The sequence below is a fragment of the Natator depressus genome, chromosome 5, assembly GCF_965152275.1.
Source record: "Natator depressus isolate rNatDep1 chromosome 5, rNatDep2.hap1, whole genome shotgun sequence".
Classification (NCBI taxonomy): Eukaryota; Metazoa; Chordata; order Testudines; family Cheloniidae; genus Natator; species Natator depressus.
The window spans coordinates 56,857,596-56,871,934 of record NC_134238.1 but is presented as its reverse complement, the minus strand read 5'-3'; the positions used below and the strand labels follow the sequence as shown (position 1 = coordinate 56,871,934).

At 40.2% G+C, this 14,339-nt stretch overlaps 1 protein-coding gene across 1 annotated transcript in view; it reads right to left on the bottom strand.

Moving 5' to 3' along the window:
• Positions 1–12,627, bottom strand: part of ADGRV1 (adhesion G protein-coupled receptor V1) — a 421,530-nt gene extending 408,903 nt beyond the window's left edge. The window contains exon 1 of the mRNA XM_074952844.1: positions 12,537–12,627. Within this exon, the coding sequence (XP_074808945.1) occupies positions 12,537–12,618 (82 nt within the window). The 5' untranslated portion in view covers positions 12,619–12,627. The remainder of the gene's footprint in view (positions 1–12,536) is intronic.
• Positions 12,628–14,339: the final 1,712 nt, after the last annotated feature.

The window sequence follows — 14,339 nt, the reverse complement described above, 5'->3', positions numbered from 1 at the left end:
ATATTTTTTGCTTGAGGAATTTCACCCCTACCACAAACTGAATCTTTATTACCATGGGTACAATCCCACAAGCCTTTCATCTGCAGAACTCCCATGGATTTTAAATGAGAGTTCTGCATGTAAAAGGCTTTCAGGATCAGCCCCCCCGAGTTTCAATATTATCTACATTACGGACTGGCCAGCGACCCCAACTCCTCCACCCCACTCCTCCTCAACCTCTTTCAAGTATGTACACCCCCATGTCTGCATGAAGGGAGCAGTGAATGAATTGCCCTCAAGCTCGAGGTCTGCAATTGTTACCACACTTGCATGGGGCATGCAACAAGAAGGGAGGTTCTTCATACACTCCTTTCCCCATGCACACCTATGCAAGAGTCTGTCACAATCTGCCCTTATGAGGTAACTTTCCAAGCACAGGAAAATGGTGTCAAGGAAAAAGAGCCACTTTAAAGAGATATGATGACACTCATTGAACAAACAACTCACACTTACAGGATCCAGAGTTACAGAAATATGATTTCAACTAAATTAAAACTTAAAAAGTTTTGGAAGGGATATAAAAACAAACTTCTAAACAATGGGAATTAGGATAAAACTTCCCCTATGGGCAGGTTACCCCATAACTGCCTAGTATAGGGTTTCTTGCGTCTTTGCCTGAAGCATCAGGTATTGAACACAGTCAGGGACAGAATGCTTGACTAGATAGACAACTGGTCAGATGAAGTAAGGCAATTCCTATATTACTGTGACTCTGTAGGAAGATGACCCACATTAGTCATCTACTGATACCTATCAATTTAACTATGAGATGGTCTGACACAAAAAAACCAAAAACAAAATAACTGAGGACAAAAAGGACAGAGCAAAAAAATAAAGATTATGAATGAAAACCCAATCCTGCCATTTCTGTTAGAGTGGAAGACTCTAGGCACCTCACAGGACGAGAAACAAGAAAGCTGACTACGACTAACCTAAAAGTGATGTGTATTGGTCTCTACCCTAAATTGCTCTCCAGAGTATAAATGTTATCTTGAGTGCCTATATTACAGCTTGAATGTGAATAGTCAGTGTAACCTTTGTAAACTTTGAGACAATTACATAGTCTGCAAATGCAGACATCTTCTATATGCAACTGAAGAGTCTGTTGACCTTTTCGCTTCAGCTGTTACCTTGTCATAGACTTAGCAAGTAGCTTCCCACGGTGTGTGCTGCAAGTAAATAATACTGAAAATATGATCCTTAGGGGGCAAGGTTATAAAGTTTAGAATTACTTGAATTCTATTACCTCTACTAGGGGACATTCTAAAACTATAGGATTACTCCTGTGGAACAAGAGAGGTTTCAAAATCATGCCATCAATTATTCAGTAGGTGAGAATTCTTCCTCATTAAATTATTTGAACTATGATTTACTGTGTGCAACCTGCCAAAAATGACCTTTATCTCTGTGCATATTAAACCAACTTTAAAATATTACAGCTAGTAAAAGTAATGTAAATCAAAACTTGAAGAGTTCAGCTCATGGGACTCAAAATATTATGCAAGGAGCCAGTATAGCTCATGATACTTTACCTTATAAAATGCTGGTCATGATTTATATACTGACTCCTCCGATCCTGCAAAGATTTACACATGTGCTGAACTATACACACAGTGAGTGGGTCCCATACTAATCATATTGCATCAAGTGTCTTTGCAGGATTGGGCCTAAATTATTTTTTTCTGTGACAAGAATTATACATCTTTTTTACCTATCGTACCATATTAATATCGGTAATTTTATCTTTGACTTTTCATATTTATATTGAAACTACTGTAGTTTTTCCACAGTAAAAATACTAAACTTTTAATAGATAATACATTCCATCCTGCAATGCTGCTAAATTACTAATGTTTATTGGGCCCAATTCTGCTACCTCGCATCCTTTAATAGGAGTATTGCTTTTTAGAGGACTAAGTGAGAAGGAATTTGAAGACAAGATTCAAATCACATAAAAATATAACATACGTTGCCACAACTGCTACTGAGTGTGAGGGGAAGGGAGAATATAACAAATCTTTAAGAAAAGGGGTCTAAACAGCCTTTGTGACTCTGTAGCCTAGGAAGTCAAATAGAACCTCAATGGGCCAACAGCTGTGAAGGTCAATTTGGGCTTGATGGAGCCATAGCAAATAGAGATTTACAGTGTCAATAGTAGCTTCAAATGATGTTACACATTGTAATCCTGGATACTAAAAATGAATGGTCTTATTCTAAGGGTTTATATAATCAAGAATATTTAAAAATAGCTCTCAAAAGAAAATAACAGACTTTTAAAGACAGTGAAGGATGCTTTAAATCCCAAAATTACACCCTTGTTAGACATTCAATTTAAAAATCAAAGGACTTTTTAAAAAGTAATGCTACTTAGCAGGTAACACACAGTTTCTTAAATATAGCATTTTCTGGAGCACATTTATGTTTCTACAGAAAGAGAAAACTCCCAGTGTAGGACAGGAAAGATTACTTACTGATCCTATAAAATATTTTCTAAAAGTCATAAATCACAAATAAGTCATAGATCATATCACCCCTGTTCTGCTCCCTCTGACAATTCATGTTTACTGTCACCAAATAGCATGTTACAAAAAAAGCATTAATGCAGTCTGGGTATGCATTTCATTAAATTGAAAGAATGTCACACACTGGTTTTAAACTACCACACTTCACAATGTCAGTGCTGCCTTAGGAGATGCCATAGTTGAATAGCAGTTTGATGGCATGGTTTTCACTTCAAAGACGTGCAAGCCAGATGCCCCAAAAGCATACAAGCTTTTCTGATACTTTGTACTGTTATTTTCTCTGTGGCTCCTTTTACTCACATATTATTCATAACCTTTCAGAAGAAAATATTGCCCATTCTTGCACCTACGTTTCTAAGATCACATCAAATTATTCTAAGATTGGACTTCAGTTATGCTGCATTTTGCTTCTGGGCCCTGATACCGCAAAGACTTACAACATTCTTAGCTCTACACATTGTGAGCTATTCCACTGAAGTCAACGGTGCAGATCAAGGGGTGAGGGTAGTGAAGATTGCCTTATGCTCAAACATTACAATGCTGAATTTCTCCCAACCACCAAATCAACAACATAAATTTAGTTTTTTTCAATTTAATTTTAGAAGGTCTTTTCCACAGATTTTTATACCCTGACTTTTACATTTGATAATCAAAAGCTTTTAAAATGGAAGACACCACTCACTTTCTCTGGGGTGGGGACTCTGGAGGATGGTGGCACACACTCAGTCTGTGAGAAAGGATCAACATGAAATGGGAAACAGCAATGAAGGGATCTGAACTTGAAAAGGCAGTAGCCAGGTCATAAACCGACATTAAAGGAGAAGGACAGTGCAGGATAGCAAATTAGGAAGAGAGAAGAGAGGAGAGAAGAGATCATGAATGGGGGAAGCAAAAGGAGATTATCATCCGGAGCCAAGACTAGCTGTCAGACCTAGCATGGCTGATGGTGAGGGGAAGATGGTAGGGGATATAGGTAGATGTTTTAGAGTGGAGTGATCTCTTCAGATCTGTGACTATTTTGTATTGCTTACTTTCACATTGTACTCAGGATTACTAAAGTGTATAGGTATAGCACATCAAGGTTATAGCATCTTTCACATTCCTTCCTATCTGTCCCCATTACCACCCCTCAACTACTATACACCCAGCCAAGCAGAACCTCAAAAGAATGGCTTGTGTGCTACTCTGTAGTGTGAGCAGCATGATGGCCATCTCGGGCTGCCAGACAGTACCCTATCCTCAACTGGGTTTGTTCCACTGTGCACCCTGCAGGATCTTTTCCTGAATCAGTGTGGAGTCAGAACTGCTCTTTCATCCTTAAAGGCAGTTTCTCCAGAGCACGGCTGAAGCACACTAGGTTGGAACTGTGCAGGAAGGCTTACAATGTCACCACCTTTGCTGAACTTGTTGAGATACAACAAGAACTCCTGGTTTCCAGCACTGAACTTTACAAACATTATGAAGCATAATATTATAAGATCATATGAATTGTAATAATATCAGTTCATTAAGAATCAGAGTTTCCTATAAAGAAAAGGAGTACTTGTGGCACCTTAGAGACTAACAAATTTATTTGAGCATAAGCTTTCGTGAGCTACAGCTCACTTCATCGGATACATTCATAGAGTTTCCTATGTTGCCAGTAATATAACAGTAAAGGAGTTTCTGTATTAAGGCTTATCAGAACGTTTCTCTTTTTGACCTCACAGCTTCACTAGCTCAGCTGTCAATATTAAGGACCAAATTTTCAAAGGAGGACACAATGTGTGTGCCAGCAAAACCTGGCATTTGAATAGGGTGTATTGTCTCAGCCCCTTTCTCCCGTGAGACTGGGGGGTGGAGGGTGGAGAAATAAATCCCTTACTTTGATGGAAGAGGACTGACCAGACAGTGCTTCCATGTCACTACTTCAGAATGACATCCCAATACCTCGAGAGAAGCCTGATGCCTCTACCTGCTGCAAAACAGAGGAAGCAGGAGAGTTATAAAAGACCAAGCAGCCAGGTTGGTTGCTTCTCTCTTTGCTCCCCTCTTCCCCATTCTGGACTCCTCTGGTGGATGTAACATTTTGTGGGAGACTGTCAGTAACCCATTTTTTCATGCATATTATTTGGGGGCCCTGCCCCCTAGCTTCTGTCTCAGAGTGCCGACCCTCCTTCCCTCTTTGCTGCAGGGAGCATCACTCACAGGTGCCTGTTCTCCCCTTTTTAATGCAAAATATTGGGAAACACTTGACCTGGCCCCACATATACACACACATTGCCAGCTGCAGGGAGCTCTCAACTGGCTTCCACTGTCCCAAAACTCCCAACTCAATGGCTTCATGCTGCCCATCAAGTACTGCTGCCATGATGGAGCACTAGCAGGCTCCCGTCTCAGTTTTCAGGAGGGCTTATTTGCGTTTGAAGGGATTATTTTTAATTAGACAAATATTAGGCAATTACTCTCCTGAACAACAGCTTTTTACCATAACTGCAGGCCTCTTTAAAACTTTACGAAAACTCACTAACTTGACATGTAGCACTGAGAATGGAGCTACAGCTAGTTTAATGTACCTGAAAATATTTCTATATGAAAAACCTCTTTCTCTCAATTAAGTCCCTTGAAGAGGATACTCATCCTTCATTGTATAAATATTGTCCCGAGGAAAGGAGTTTGAGCAACCTTTCATCACATTCATATCTACTAGCCAGGAAGCTAACCCTCTTAGCCAGCGAACTAAATCTATTGTACTAGCCAGGAACCCATACTAAAGATGGTGAGGTCTCCCAGCTGAATCTAGAGGTAGAACCCTGATGGAAAGCCCAAAGCATCCCAGCCTCTTCCTTGAAGCTAATGGGAGAGAAGTGAATGCCATCTTCTCTTCCCTCTGTTCCTTGGTCAAAGTGAGGGAAGTGGGACCATTGCAATTCATATTCTGCTTTTGTACTTTCTGGTGGCTCTTCTCTTCATCCTCTCAAAAGGGGATGGATGTTCCTTTCATGTGCTCTTAGTATTCCTTAAGCTTATAAGGATCTCAGGAGAAATAAGCTTTGTCTTATAAGTCAGGTAGAGCTCAGGGGTCTGCAAGGTTCAACTTATCTGCTCTGCCTACTTTCTTAAGGCAGAGCACAGAATGAAGTGCCAAATTATCAGACACTGCTAAACTCACTTATTGAGCTCTTTGCCTTGCCAATGGCAAGCACGCAAAAAAATTGTTCATATAGAGCATAGGTCTTTAATTACAAACATTTGTGGATACCTTATAACCTGTTCTGAATAGACTTCCTAATCGTAACCTTACTGGGCATCCCACAGAACCATATAATAATTATGATTAGCATTAAGGGCCAGATTCTGATCTCAGTTATTCAAAGTTAAATCCAGAGTGATTCCAATGGAACTTACCCAACTGGAGTTATTCCATATTTACACCAGAGATCAGAATCTGATCCTGTGTGATAAACAATCAAGCTTTGGCTGAAATCTGCTAAAACAACATTCTTTTATCAAGAAATAACATACTATGGGTTTGATTCTGATTCATTTACAGTAAGTTTACACCAGTACAACTCCAATGATTTCAACTGATCTACTCCTGATCTACACTGAAGCAAGTGAGATCAGAATCTGTCCATGTGTAGCTATATCCAAAACCCAGTAATACCATATATTGTAACAGATAAATATGCTATAGTATTGCAACAATTGGCAATATAGCTTGTAGTATTTTTGTCATGTACATAACTATCACTGAAGCGAAAGGCAAGTCCCAGAGAAGGATCCCATTCCAGCAAACCCTCACTCTCATGCAAATAATCCTGTTTCACACAAGCAGTCACACTGAAGTCAGTGGGCATCTCACATTTGTAAAAATTACTCACACAAAGGTTTGCAATGTCAGGGCAACCCAGGCATAGCACAACATAGAGGCATTCTTCCTCTCAAAAGAAGTGGGGTGGATGTGCTTTTCACTTAACTGAGACTATGTTTACACTGCAATTAACAACCAGTGGCTGGCCCATGCCAACTGACTTGGGCCTGCAGGGCTCAGGAGAAGGGGCTGTTTAACCACGGTGTAGACATTAGGGTGACCAGACAGCAAATATGAAAAATCGGGACAGGGGGTGGGGGGGTAATAGGAGCCTATATAAGAAAAAGACCCAAAAATAGGGACTGTCCCTATAAAATCGGGACATCTGGTCAGACTAGTAGACATTTGGGCTTGGGCTGGAGCCCAGGCTCTAAGACCCTGTGAGGCGGGAGGGTCTCAGAGCTTGGGCTGCAGCCCAAGCACTAATGTCTACACCACAGTTAAACAGCCCCTTAGTCCAAGCCCTGCGAGCTTGAGTCAGCTGGCATGGGCCAGCCGTGGGTGTCTAACTGCAGTGCAGACATACCCTTAGAGGCCTCCTATCTCCCACAAAACATGCAATCCCCACCCCTCACACTTAGACAGTTTCTATTCTGTTGTACCTCTCTCACATGGCTTCTTACACAATTGACCAAACAGCTACATAACGTCTTGGTCATTACAGATGCTGACCCACAGCTACCATCAATTATAGAAGGAATTGCAAGTGCTCAGCACATCCCAGAATCAGGCCCTTAAGTACTGGTGCCAGAAACTAAGCTGGTGTAAACTGATATAGTTCCACTGGGATTCAATGGAGCTATGCCATTTTACACAAACTGAAGCTCTGGCCCTCGGACTTTGGAATAATTTCCATTTGTACCTTGAATTTGGAGGTATCTGTCACCCCCTTAAAATTTAAATTTGAATATGAGGACAAAATTTATCCCTCTAATTACTGTTTGCCTGGCTGAGCCATACATTGCATGCGTATCATATTACTGGATACTTTAGTGCATATTCATAATTTATCTCTCATACCGGAAAGCTTTGAAAAATAAAAATAAACAACCTTGACTATTGCTTCTTACATAATAAGTTTATAGAAAAAATGATTTGCCAGGTGAACAGACGTGAATTATAGCCTCGTGACATGGATTAAAGGGTATTATTTCAAGTGAACTGACAAAAGAATTATAGCTATGTATTGTGGTTCCTTACAAGGGAATAAGCATGTATGAGCTACACAGCAAATTAATGTGTTACCCTAATCACAAAAATAAATCACTCATAACAAAAACATATATTCTTAAATATTAAAACTTGTATTGAATATTTATACTAAATTACAGAAATATATCAATATGTGCATCAATTATTTGACTAAATATATTTCATTTGTTATTACAGGGAAGCAAAGAAGAGGATTTTTTCTATAGATCTGTCTTTAACAAAGGCCCCAAAACAATACCTCTCCATAGAAGAAAAAAATGCAAGGCCTCCTCTCCAATCTATACTATGAATTAATCATTTACATCTCTGCAATCTGTTTTTAAATCATACAAATGATAAAGTTCTGTGTACTGAAGGGAGCTCTGAAAGCAAAAGCTGTCTGGGTTCAAAGACACCTCACATTATCTTTGTTGAGTGGTTTGGGTTTTTTTTAAACTTTTCTAAAGCTTTTAACCTGTGCCACAATTTAATAATGACTATTTAATAATTATAATAATTCCCTTATTAGCTGGGTATTTAATTTTCCTTACCCGATAGCACCCTGTAGCTGAAGACAAGGAAATTTCTTTGTTGAGTAGTTATTTAAGACCAGCAACAATAACTAGGCTGGAAAGAAAGGTACTTTGAGAGGATTACACGGGGCTAGTTCTCAACAGCACCAAGCCGAGAGCAGCAAATTACAAACCCAAGTACTTCATTGCATGTAACCAAATTGGCTGGTTGAAATGCTAATTGCTTTTCAGCAAAGCTAAAGACAGACAGAGGACCTTGTGCTTCAGAGAATGACACACATTTTTTACCCCACTTCTGCGCCATTGTCTCGCTGAGAATTATTCAAAATCTATTCATAAAGGTAGTTCTTTCCCTAACCTTTAAAAATGTGGGAAATTTCTACCGCTCGCCTCTGACCAGTACCTCAGATCTGTTGGTGTGCCAAACCCATAACAGATGGCTGAATTAAGGGCATGTTAAATCCCTAATAAAGTAAAGCCTGAAACAGTTCAAAGCCCCAAATATATAGGATGAGGCCTGGAGAAGTGACGGGGGGGAAAGAAATAGCTTCTTGTGCTAGCAAATAAAGAATGCAAACCCTGATTTACATAACTATAACTTGGAAAAATACAACTGACACAATATCAAAATATCTTAACATATAAAGAGATAATACTATGGCATTTTAGAGGGAATTTTCTTGTCAACATATTGAAAAATCCACTACCACAAAATTCAAAATGTGTATAGACCATGCGTTTCATTGTATTTCATTTTGCCAGATAAATTCAAGTATTCAATCAGCTTCTTGCTTGTTTAAATCAAGACTTGTTATTTATAACAAATTGCAACATTTGGTGAGTTATAAAGCAATTTTAATAGTTTTCAAGAAAATACTAATAAATCAAGCAATGAGTCAGCATTTAGGGTTGTGGGTTTGTTTTGTTTTTTTTAAGATTTGAAACACTGCAGCATCTCTAGTTTTCAGCCTCTTGCTATAGCCATTTAACAATTCTTACTGATCCCATGAGCCGAATCCTGCAAAATCTCATTCATGCACAAAGTCTTTACTCAATTTCAATAGAACTACTTGCTTGAGTTAGGACTTCTTGTGTGAGTAAGACTTTACAGGAAGAGGCTCATTCATTAGTCAACTGCAGTTTTCAAAGTGAAAAGGTAACAATGTCCCACCTGGATTAGGTTGTATAACATACCAGTTATTCACCATGTCAATCTCTTTCCCTCAAAAAACTAACATACTTCTCTTGATAAAATGTGAACTTTCTCTGAATTGCTGGAACTCCACTGAATGTCTGAAATTCACAGCATCAGATCTATAAACATGAATTTGACAATGAGGGTGTTATGCATAGCAAGCAATGCTTAACTGTGCTTTTTTGGATGGGAGAAGTATTCTGTCCAACAGTGGTTATAATCTAAGGCTCTGATCCCACAAAGACTTAAGTACATGTGTAACTTTATGCAAGTGAATAGTACCACTGCAGTCAACAGGAATACTCATGTGTGTAACATGATGCATGAGCTTAAGTCTATGCAGGTTCAGGGCCTAGTACAATGTGTATGAAGAGTTTTCACATAATAATTCATACTTGCTCCCTCCTAATTATATTTAGGATGTAATATTCTTTATATTTCTTAAACGGCAATTTATACAGTGACAGTAATACTAAGAACACATTGTAAAAGGGCACTCAGTAAGAGCAAATAAGAGAGAGAAGTGTTATCCAGCAATAAAATGAAGTTAAATTATCTTAAAAAGAAAAGGAGTACTTGTGGCACCTTAGAGACTAACCAATTTATTTGAGCATGAGCTTTCGTGAGCTACAGCTTGTATGCATAGTATGCATCCGATGAAGTGAGCTGTAGCTCACGAAAGCTTATGCTCAAATAAATTGGTTAGTCTCTAAGGTGCCACAAGTACTCCTTTTCTTTTTGCGAATACAGACTAACACGGCTGTTACTCTGAAACCTTAAATTATCTTAGACATTCTATTTTATATAATAGCAAGAATCCAGTGTAGAGCACACAGTTTGTTAAGACCTATAAAACCATGTTAGGCTAAGAGATCTTCACAAGTACTCAAGACAAGTTTAGTAGGTCCATCTCTATTGAACTTTTTCAATAGACATTTCAAAAGACATTTTCAATTACAGTTTTCATTTTAAAATGTTAAGTATTTTATTAAAATTATATTCACGTTAGGTATCAAATATTTCAAAATACAATACATAAGCAATAATAATTCAGTATTAATCTCTTCTTTACCCACGTTCTAATTTCTGACAATTGTGGAAGTAGAGTACCACTCCAAAAGGTGATTTTTTGCATTATCAATACATTTTCTCAAAATTACCATACTTGGTTACAGCTTATGGCCCAAATCCTATAGAAATATACATATGTCAGTAACTTTACTAATATTAGTAATTCCATTAATATCTATGAGCCAGATTCTGCAGCACTTCTGTACTTGATTAACTTTACTCATGCAAGTTGCTCCATTGCAGTAACTTGTACTACTGACATAAGTAAAGGACAGCACATGTGTAAGTGTTTGCAAGATCAAGCCCCCTGTAACTACTTGTGTGAGTAAAGTTACTCAAGTGTGTAAGCATTTACAGGATTGAGTCCTATATCTGAGAGGGTTTTTTAATGGAAACCTATGAGCCTCTCAAGCAAATAAACTAGACCCTCACTATTTTAAATAAAATGATGCTATGCGTGTCATATAGCTTTAAACCTTTCCTATATTTGGCTCAGACTTCTAATTTTTAAAAAAGAACAAAATGTTAATAATAAAAGGACACATTTTAGGCCTGATTCTGAAACCTTTATTCCACTAAAGCTCCCAACCATTTCAATGGGTGTTTTATCTGCATTAGGACTTCAGGATCAAGCTCATATATTTGCTGGCAGTTCTTCAATATCCAAAATATATTATTTTTGAGCCCTCATTATTTTGCTAGCCCAAAGAAAAAGTCCAGCCCTAATCCCAGAAAGCTAATGGCAGTTTTCCCATTGATTTCAGTATGAGCAGGATCCAACTCCCAAACCAAAGGTGATAAGCCTGCACTTTTGATACCAGTATGCTCACTCAGATGTAAACTAACTATGATGTCATTGATTTCTTCCGTTTAAAAATGTAAGAACACAATGACTTTGTGTTTAAATAGCATTAAGATTAAGAAACAAATGTCTTAATTTTCCTGGCTTTTGACTAATATTTCATCCTGAAGTCATGAAGTGGTTTAAAAAATACTTGTATGGAATGTTAGTTTTATCTTTAAATTTCCTGATAGCTGGACATTTTCAGTTGCATCCTTAATATTATTTAAACCCTTCTAATCCCCCTCTCCCCAAATGGCCCTCAGTGTGCATGTAAATACTGAGTACATTTTTGTGGGATAGGTTATTTTAGTTTAAAAGATGGGTAATCTATTTTCTGGATGTATGTATCTTTGGTTATTACACTGTACTAATGCATAAGTTTTCTTCTAAATGCCTATCATTTAACTGACAGAATAGTTCCAAGTAGATATGTATTTATAATGTGTGCACAATATATATTAGAAGCACAAAGCACACTTTTGGATGCTGTCCAAATAGTGTATCAAAATAATAATTTGCATGCCACACCAAATCTATCTATATTGTAAATCTACTAGAGACACATTTAAAAAACCCTAGTGAAGGTCTGGCATGTAGTTCCTATTAAATTTGAATTACAGTTTATCTGGTTTAGCCAGAGTGGGTTCTACAATAATTCATACAAAATGAACACATCAAAAAGCTGTAGAAGGGTAAACCCTTTTAAACACCCAAGCTATTCCATTTTCATTTATTTTGTTATTATTTGCAAATTAATTCTACTATGGGATGCTCGTTGGCCAAGCTTTATTCACCCCCCCCCGCTTTGTTTTGCTGAGCTGTACACAGTGCAAACAAATATGGGAGAAGTTCCCCCAGTCTGTTTTGATTTTATTCTCACTCCTTTGAAAATAGTCAAACTGATGTTTTGTTGCGTAGTTTTCAGGGTATTAAATACCAAATCGCTCCCGGGCTTGGGACCTATCAGGCTGAGTTTCTTCTGCCTGTTCTGATCTCTTGGGAACAGGGGTCTCCCTTGGAAGCGCTGCTGTCTGCTGCTCTAGCCCAGAGAAGAGAAAGAGGAGCCGCTCGCCAGGACACTTAGACACCTCAGCAGACTATATTCCCCAGCAGCCATGCAGGGCGAGCTCCAAGCCCAGCTCTGTCCACAGCCAGAAAGCCGCTCCCTGCGGCAACAGGTGCTGCTGGCACAACTCTAGAGCTAGCGGGGGCAGCTTTGCCGCTGAGGAAGGATGCTCCAAATGCAAGGCCCGCCCTCCCCCTGGGAAGAGACGGGCAACAAACCTACCTACACCCGGGGACATGGGCATCCGCGTCCTGTGGACTCCGCCAGCCGCCCGCGCACTCACTGCCACTCGCACATTATGCATGCTCCCGGCTCCTACTCCTCCCTCCTCTCCGCGCTGCGTCCGGCACTCCCCGCCCTCCCGCTGCCTCCCCACCCCCTGGGAGGAGGGGGCGGGTGGGAGGACGGAGCCCTGTCCCCGCCAATAGCCCCTGCCCTGTTCCAGCTTCAGCAGAACCAGCCCCTTCCAGCGCCCGGCGTAGCTGCCCACAGGGATGCAAGGAAGTGGGCCAGGCCATTGTTCCACACAGATAAACAGGAACTCGGTTGTTTTCCCTGGAGGCGGCAAGGGCAACGCGGGATCTACCTGTGTCCAGCCACGTTTGGGCTCCAAGCCCTCAACTTGTACCATCCATGAGTACAGCGGCTCCTCGTGCACCCACATAAATAAATCTGCACCTTGATGCTTCCTGGTGCAGCAGCGCCCCACAAACCTGGATCCTGCTAGGTCCCACACTTTTTGGCTGCATCACACATAGGCCACTGCCTAAAGAGAGAACAAGCATAGCCATCTCTACATCACCAAGCGCTTCCTGACCAATAACATGCCTGACACAGGAGTGGGGCAGAAATAAAGGATCTTGCCAAAGTCCCAAACTCTGCACTCCAAATAGTGTAGCATTTCCTACTTTACTAGAAGAAAATCTGGACTCTAATGCATTTCAGACGAATAGCACTAGGAAAAAACCATTTGGTACCTACCTCCTGATAGATCCTAAAAAAATTAACCCCATTAACTCCAATTTTACTGTCTAACTAAAGAAAAAAGTAGCAGCTCCTATTTCACTAAAAAGTCCAAGACCCCTGTTGCAAACTGTTGCAAATTCACAGTCCATTTGGTCAATTTCGTGGTCACAGGATTTTAAAACTAGTAAATTTCATGATTTCAACTATTTAAATCTGAAATTTCACAGTGTCTTAATTGTAGTAGTCCTGACCCAAAAAGGAATTGGGGGTTGCAAAGTTATTGTAGAGGTGGTTGCGGTACTGCTACCCTTACTTCTGTGCTGCTGCTGGCAGCGGCGCTGCCTTCAGAGCTGAGCCGCTGGAGAGCGGCGGCTGCTGGCTGGGAGCCCAGCTCTGAAGGTAGAACCGCCACCAGCAGCAGCGCAGAAGTAAGGGTGGCATGGTATGGTATTGCCACCCTTACTTCTGCGCTGCTGCCTGCAAAGCTGGGCCCTCAGTCAGCAGCCGCCACTCTCTGTCCATCCAGCTCTGAAGGCAGCCACGCAGAAGTGAAGGTAGCATGGTGTTGCCACCCTGACTTCTGCACTGCTGCTGGTGGGGTGCTGCCTTCAGAGATGGGCAGCCGGAGAGCGGTGGTTGTTGACCGGTCGCCCAGCTCTGAAGGCAGCGCCCTACCAGCAGCAGCACAGAAGTGAGAGTTGCAACTCCGCAACCCCCTCAAAAAATAACCTTTGACAACCCTGCAACTCCCTTTTGTGTCAGGACCCCCAATTTGAAAAACACTGGTCTCCCCCATGAAATCTACATAGTATAGAGTAAAAGCACATAAAAGACCATATTTAACTTGGGGAGACCAGATTTCATGGTCCATGGCACATTTTTCATGGCCAGAAATTTTGTAGGGCCCTATACATAGGCACACAAGCACTTGGGGGAAAAAAACCAAATACGTCTCTGGAGCCAGCAAGATCTAGGCCTTTTTTTTTTTTTTTTTTGCCTAGATCCTCTCAGTTTTACCTTATAGTATAGCTATCCTTTTATATCAGAAAGAGAGCTGAA